General features: G+C 43.2%; 1 protein-coding gene and 1 pseudogene across 5 annotated transcripts; one reads left to right on the forward strand and one right to left on the reverse strand.

The window, feature by feature from the left end:
- On the forward strand, nt 1-7003 carry WFDC9 (WAP four-disulfide core domain 9). Of its 5 annotated transcripts, none has more exons than XM_072801222.1 (5): nt 1-198; nt 3142-3338; nt 4985-5137; nt 6115-6262; nt 6793-7003. In XM_072801222.1, exons 3-5 carry the CDS (start codon nt 5047-5049, stop codon nt 6821-6823), a joined length of 270 nt encoding a protein of 89 aa, XP_072657323.1. In that variant the 5' UTR covers nt 1-198; nt 3142-3338; nt 4985-5046; the 3' UTR covers nt 6824-7003. The 5 variants fall into 5 exon arrangements, with proteins under 5 accessions (XP_072657323.1, XP_072657322.1, XP_072657319.1 ...); XM_072801218.1 differs by having other exon boundaries at nt 4-198; nt 4959-5137; XM_072801221.1 differs by lacking the exon at nt 3142-3338.
- Nucleotides 2965-3279, reverse strand: LOC140617795 (NHP2-like protein 1 pseudogene; annotated as a pseudogene).
- Nucleotides 7004-8010: the final 1007 nt, after the last annotated feature.

Consider the following 8010-nt stretch of genomic DNA (forward strand, 5'->3'; position numbering starts at 1 on the left):
AATGTAGCTCCAGGGCAGAACTTACAGATCTGCCATAATGCAAATCACCATTAAGTTCTAGGCCTTTGAACCTTGTTTTTCTGCTCTTCTGTCCTGGTTCCAGGTCACAACCTCCTCTCCCCCTCCCCAAGTAAGAAGAGGCCACATAAAAGAGCTATCAGCCAGTTCCTCACACACTCAACTCAAACACCTTCAGAGGTAAGTAAAGATAAGGGTCAGGAGGCACCAGCTTTTATTGATGGCTTGTTTGGATGAGTTCTCTGAATAGGTGGCATCAGCACTATTCCTGTGAGATGGAGATTACTGTCTCTGGTGTTTGAATAAGAAACTTGAGACAGAGGGGACATACCTGTCTGAGGTCTCACAGGTAAAAGGGGCATACATGAAACAAGATATCTGTATTCTTGACTCTAAATCCAGTACTTTCTCCTCTTTAACATTATCTGGTAAGCCCAGGATCCTGAATTCTGAGGGGAGCAGTTGGTCTGTGTCTTTGCAAACCTAGGGGTTTTGTCATTATCCTACCCTCGATCTCAAAATGACCAAAGAATTCACCCAGAATTCTGTATGTGAGTAGGACCCACCCTGGACATGATTATATATTTCTTCTGGCTTGTTAGTGCACCTGAGGTGTGCAAAGAAGAGGATTGAGCATCCCCAGGATCCTGAGCACCCTTTAAGGGCAAGTACAGAACTCAGAGAACTGGACTAAGAGTAAGGCCTTTTCAATGAACAGATCTCAAAGTTCTGGAAAACTGAGATCTAGAATGAAAGTTTTATATTTTTAAAATATTTTTTCTTTTGTTTTTATTTAAGTTTGATTTGCCAACCTATAGTATGATGCTCATTCCATCAAGTGCCCTCCTCGGTGTTAGAAACAAATACATACATAGCTTCATGGAACCCATGGCTTTGGGTTTACTGTGTTTCTGTCAGTGTGCACTAGTTTTCCTCCTTCTTTGAGCAAAGGCAGTGTCCAGGAATGCAGCCCACCCCAGGGCCTACTCACCTTCACCCAGCTACCTCCTACCTCATATCCCCACCTGAAAGTGGCTGACACAGCATCTGCATTGCTCATCTGCCTTGCTATGCACTGCTGCTTACACTCTGAGCCAGGTTGAGGAACTGGATATCCTACCACCTGAACTGACTTTTTTTTTTGCTAACTATGTGAGTGATTTATAGGATTTCTGACAATCTACCATGCTCCAAGATAGTTGGCCTTTGGCCTGGAGCTTTTCCAATTAGGTTGTATCCCTTGGTAAGTATTGCCCAGTGGTAAATGAAGTCTTAATACCTTCAGTTGGCAGTTCTCCTTCATGGCAGGGACACAGGTTCTGAATATAGAAGGTTGGAGAACAGATGTAAGCAGCTAAGAGTGGAAGCCCTCCAGCCTCAGATCTTTTACATTTTAAAGGCTATCCTCCTCCTTTGCTTTCTCTCCATAATCTCCTTCTCTTGTTCTTCTCCTCAGGTCTTCTAAATCTAATCTGCTCACAGTCAATGTGTCAAATGTTCATATGCCTAAAACTTGCATTTTTCCAGCTTCTAAATTTCACTTTTTCTGAAAGAATACATTTTCAAAACTGCCTTTGAAAAATTTTATGCTTTTAAATGATCTCTAGTCAACACTTGCTTTTGAGCAGAGGAATTTTCCTTGATTCATCTCGAGCACTGTTGTTCACTAGAACTCTCAGGGATGTTGGAAATGTTATATGTTTGAGCTGTTCGGTATAATAGCCATTAGCTACATGTGGCTATTGAATGTGTTGAAATGAATGGAAGTCAGATTTTAAATTTAATTGAAATTGTCACTTGTGGGTAGTGGCTATCGTTACTGGACAGTACGGGGGAGGCTTTTCTGTTTGGTGGAAAACTTCTGAACAAATATAAAGACTTCTAAGGAGAAGGACAATCACTGCCTTGTGGCCATGTAATTCATAACATTGGAATTTTATTCTTCTCTTGGACTCTTTTATTTTTCTTCCTCTTTATTTCGGAATATGAATATATTTCCTTATTAGGATGCTCACAAGAATGACACACTAGCACTGTCCTTCTGATGTGATAAAGAATACATACATCTGACCCTGACCCACATTCTGGCAGGAAACAGGCGTAAGGGCTCTCAGAGCTGGTACCAAGTATCCATTGAAGGCAACTCCATTCACCAGAAAGGATGTTTCCTTGATTCCAATGTCTCTGCTATAGCTTCCAGTCAGGTCTCCATGATTTGCTCAGACTTCATTCCAGTGTCAGTGGGCCCTCTTTTTTTTTTTTTTTTCTAGCCACTTCTCAACTCCTTACATCAGCTGCCCCATGTCTAACTCACCCAAGTAGCCTCTGGAATTCTGCAGCACATCTCTTTGGTATGCTGCTGCCCTGCCGCCCTCAGGGGCATGGTTGGGATTTGGGGGAAAGGGGAACAACATCACATTACCAAAGCAAACAGCAGGAGCATTTTGGCAAATGACACTTGAACACACACCTAACAACCTCAAAGAATACATGCTTTCTCCCCTAATGATTCATAATCCCTTAGAGACCAAACACATATGGCATGATTTTGTACTCCAGGCACAAAGGATACAAAGTGAATGGTGTTTACATCCATCATGTCCTACATGCAACAGGCAGTGAGCTCAAACCAGATCTCTGACGAGGCTCTTCCTGCCTCTGAATGGTGTCACCACTCTGTTTCTGCCTGTTCTTGGCATTAGTTCATTTTTCAAAAGGGAGGATAGGATGGTAGAGAGAGAGTAGAATGGGAGATGGAGGTGGGGTGGGGGATTAATATACAGATAACAACCTGTAAAACAAAAATAATACAAAAATGCAAAACCCGAATTTAGTACTAGAATATAACAAGAGAAGGTAGCTGGAGAAACTACATGCGAACACACATGATATGATACACAACCCCAGGGGGAGGACTCACTGAGGAGTGGGACAGAGGCCAGTGGTTTACACTAAGAGCCTTTCAATGGACTGCTGAACGGACTGGATCTGCTGCTTCAGCTGGGAGCCTTCTTTGATGGTGACAGAACAGGAGGCGATGACAGGCCTGGACACCCAGCAGGCCCACCCAAGGGCCTGCTTGGAGCACACAAACATGTAGGGCATGTCCTTATCTTCACACAGCAGCGGAAGGTGCAGGATGATCTCCAGGGGCTCAGCGTCTGCAGTCATCACGATGAACTCAGAGATGCCTCTGTTGAAGGTTTCGGTGGCTTCGTTGGCTCCTTTCTGAAGCTGCTTGTAGTTACATGACTGCTCCATTCACCAGAGAGGATGATCCTGAGAGGATGGAGAGGAAGGCCCAATAGTTTCTTGTTGAGGTGGGCATCTGCAAAGGGGTAGGCCTTCGCATTTACATCAGCCTCAGTCATATCTGCGATTCTGCGGTCCCGCCACCCCTCCTTTTTCTTCCTCTTTGATTTCAGGATGGTGAAGCAGCAGATAAAGGCTAAAGGAGGCAGATGGGAGAGCTCTGGGAATTTTAGCAGTAATTAATGCTCCTGCTTCCAAGGCCTATGTCTGTGCCCCACCCCCCACCTCAGCTGCCAGTTGTCAGCAGGCTATTTCCTCTTCTGCTTCATTGTTTTCTCTTTAACAATTACCACCATATATGGAGGAATGATAGTGATATTGATAGTTGGATTGTTGGCATGACTTGTGTGATGTGATCATATTATTTTGTCTCTCTTGCCTGTATACTTTATTCAGATTGGCTAGTTGTTTCCTTGCCTCTTTAGGAAAACTAGGTGGGACCCCCTAAATTGTGTGACTCTCCAGTCACAAAACAGCTCAACTTAATAATTAAATGTGCAGGCCCATGTAATTAGCCACAATTCCAAAACTGTTGAGAACTGTGGACTCTCTCCTCCCTCAGAAGCTCTAGTTATAAGAAATGATGTGGTATCTCCACCTTGGGCTCTTCATGATTCTGTTCCTTCACATCTATCTGGCTAAAAAAAGTTTCTGTCTCCTAGGTAGTAGAGGCAGGAAGAACCAATAAGTAGGAGTAGGACAGTTCTCACACAGTACACTACTATCAAAAGCTAGATTTGTGCTTCTGGCACTCTTCCATGGGAGATTTCAAGGGTTCACTGAAGAGTGAACTAGATGCCAAAATGGTATCTAGCCATTTACAATTCAGCTGGACTCCAACTGCAGTTCTCTTCTTTGGTACTGAAGGCCACTTTAGCCAGATTTCTTACCCTTCCAAGTCTTCAGTTATGTTTCAGGTCTACAGGATCACTACAAACTTCTGGAGATGCACAGTAAGCTCTATGAGTAGTATCCACCAAGTCTTTTCTGTCCACTTGGAATCAGAAGACAGCTTCCTCACTTCTTGAACAGATCTTCTTACCAATAAAATCTTCAAAACCTCTGCAACTTCTTCAACTTTGGGTCATCTATTTAAATGAAAGTTTTAAGAGTCCACTAACTAATATCTGGCCATCAACTTTCTCAAGTCTTACTGAGTAACCCATCTCCCATAACTCACTCTGGAATCACTCTGGCACTCTGGCTTAGGGTCAGGACCAACACTTTCATTGTATTATAATATTACATATGTTCTTACGTAAAAACATCAGGATCCTTGATATGTTCAGCTATTCCAAGTTTATAGAAATTCTGAGACCGAACATACACAGGGTATCCCTAGGTAGTGAAATCTAATGCTTATCTGTTTCCTTTTTGTATTTTGTTGTCGTCATTTGACAAATTATACAAGCTGAAGATTTATTGCTTTTTAATCAGAAAAGAAAGAAATGGATTTTTAAAAGAAGCAATTTTGCAAAGGAAATGGCTTGTAATGTGAGTTGAGGAAGTAGTCTACAGAAGCCAATGGCTAGCTTGATACGTTGTTAGGTGCCAGAGGGTGAAAAGGAAAAATAGGAGAAAGAATAACCCAATATTCACAAGAAATTTCTATCTCCTTCTGATCCTAGTCCCCTGAATTCCTGTTCTACCTCAGGTGGCATTAGGAGAAGACCTATCTTCTGCCAGAAGTTAACCCAAACACACAGAGTGACAACCATGAAGCCCCAGGTTCTCCTACACATCATGCTCACAAATGGGTTTGTGATGCTTCTGCCTGTGCTGGGAGGTGTCAAGGACAAGACTTTTTGTAGGTGGTATGACATGGGAGGAGGGGTCTCTGCCCAGGCCTGGGATGACGGGTGTAACTGAGACTGAGTGTAACTGGGACTACCTTTTCTGAACCACAACCTCCTTAAAGCAGGGATATCCAAAAGATTTAGGATATGTTTCCAGTTTGGTGCCCCTCTAAATCCCCCTCTGAGATCTGAAAGTGATAATGAGCATATGGAAAGGGAACCTAGCTTTGCCTATAAGTACATCCCATAAGCTATCAGAAATGATAATTTCTAGTATTAGACTACCTTAGACAGGGGAAACACCAACACAGAGCTGCCCTCTGAGTCCATATTTTCAGGTCTCTTGCCTTTGATGAATACCAAAGGACAATATTATTTACTTGGAAGGGAAGAATCTTTTAGAATATGAAAAAATGGAAAAGACAAGAAAGGGATTCTTAGGAGTTAAAGTTTGGGGACAGATGATAAAGAGGGGATAATGAAGGAAGGGTTGTGGGCTAGTAAAAGATATGGAAAGTAGAGAGAGGTTGAGTGCTTAGGTGGTATGAGCACAGAAGCAAAGAGACAAGGGAAAAGATAGTACCTATTCTCCCTCAGCTCAGTTTTCCATTCTGTAAACTGGGTACGGATAGTGGAGCTAGAGAATATTGCAGGCCCTGAAATCCCAAGTACTAAAGAAATAGACTGGTGAGGTAGTACCATTGTTGTGAAGTTGTCCTGGGTCGTATCTTTAGGGAGCTAGGGGAGGGTCCAAAGGCCTGCAGTGCTATGGGGACATGTGCAAAGAGGGAAAGCATGTGATGCAACAAGGGTCTCCTGTGAAAAGACTCAGCTAGAATTCAAGGAAAGGATTTTCTTAAAATGAAGGGAAATATTTTGTTTGTGACTTTGAGCTCAGGATTCAGAGCTTGAGGATTATTAAGCTTGGGAAAGGTGTGTGTTTTCTCTAAGTTGTGGGTGATGGATCTGCCAACATCTACCATCTCAGTTCCAGTTGGAAGAAGAGCCACTGAGCAGTGCTGGGTACAGCCTCTGTTAAAGTATTGTAAGAAGAGGTGCACTAAATTACAGGAGTGTTTATCTCCCAATCATACATGTTGCTGGACCTTCTGTGGAAATATCTGCTTGGACAATGAGTGAGTTGGTTGGAGTGGGAAGGTTGGGCTTGGACATGCTTCCTCAGTACTGGTCACCCTCATTCAGAAGCTGTAACATGGAACAGAGTCACCAAAATCCTGGTCAAAGAAATAGGCACTCTAATCTCAAAGAAATAGGTACTCTAATCTCTATACTGAGACTGCCATTCAGGGCAAAAAACCCAAGACACCAATGTAGGGGTGGGGGGTTCACTTTTCTTCCTTTGCTCTCATTCAGTTCCCCCAAAGGGTCATCCATCGGTTTGTTCATCCCTCCTTTGTCCAAGGTCCAGACTATTGCCTCCTTCGTCTGGCCTTTCCATTGGCCCCTTGAGGCAGGCAGGCCCAAAGAGTCCTGGGCTCCACCTATCTCCCCAGTTGGGAAATCTCTTTGGAGAAATTGCTTAAAATGGGTAACTCCTCATCTTACAGAAAGAATTTCTGTTCCCATTAAGAGGGACCAGGGTGCTATTAAGTTTGGCTGTCCCCAGGGCTCCCTGCATTTTAACCACTTGACTTTTCTCTTCCAGAGAACCCTTTAAAAGCATGCTAAACCCCTAGGTTCTAGCAGGCCCACCACTAGTGTGGACTAGAGGATGACAGTTTAACCTAAGAAGAGTGCTACCTGGCTCCCTACTGGGTTATTCACTTGCCCTGGCTGAGGATCCTTCCGTTCTCCCCTTGATCTCTTTGTCCTGAGAAGATCCAAGTGTCTGCCAAATAAACTGCTAACCAACCTGAGGGCCCTGCTTTGTCTTATGCTGCATTCCTGTAGTTACCTTCTGTTTTATGATGACCAACTGTTGTTCCCATCTGATCACCATTGGGTGTATAGGCACCCAACTCTGCCTTCCCGGTTAGACCTATATATTAATCAATAACCTCACAGCTGTAACAAAAATGCAGAGATTTATAAATATCCCAGTAAATGAAGTAAAAGCTTATTCTCAATTCACTGAGCCTGTGCAGTGAATGACCCCATGCCATGTATGATTCAAAATCCTGCATCCTTCTATCTATAACTCAATCATTATTCAGGGTGGCATCTGCAACCAGACAGCAGATTGGAGAAAATGGAAGTATGGAGGCTCTTACAGAAGCTTTTTAAGGGACAAGCATAGAAAGGGAACTCTATTTTTATCTACATTCTGTTTGCCATAAGGTCATCACACAGTCTTCTTATTTGCAAAGGAGACTGGCAGATATAATCTATCTGTATTCCCAAGACAATACAAAGCAGGGTTTGGTGAACTCACAGCAGTCTCCGATTTATCTAATAATAGAGAGCCAAACTCCTCAAGGAAGACCCAATACCCTGCCCTCCACATCACTGTCCAATGGAGCAAGCATCCCCCTGTCATTAGAGTAGGCATTACTGCCCCCAAGGTGGGCACTCTGAGCTTCCAGAATGATCCTTCCTTCTGCTGTGTCTGTATCCTCTTACTCCATACTCTAGCCTATTTTGTCTGCCTGGCAGTTTATACTTGGCTATAGTACTCATATACTGGATGTCTGGTAATGCAAGGCAGGCTTTCCAGCCCATGCTGTCCCCCTAGCATGTATTTGAATTTCTACCATAAGTATCTTGAAGGTCAAAAAAAAAAAAAGTATCTTGAAGGTCATTTTAATGATGTAACTTTCCGTGGATGAGGAGATTATAAAGTCCCTACAATGTGTTCATCTCTGTGCCTCTTTCTGGTCTAGAGAATGAGATATTCTCATTTAGATGAGATGAGTCAGCACCTCAC

Source organism: Canis lupus, chromosome 26 (genome assembly GCF_048164855.1).
Source record: "Canis lupus baileyi chromosome 26, mCanLup2.hap1, whole genome shotgun sequence".
Lineage (NCBI taxonomy): Eukaryota > Metazoa > Chordata > Mammalia > Carnivora > Canidae > Canis > Canis lupus.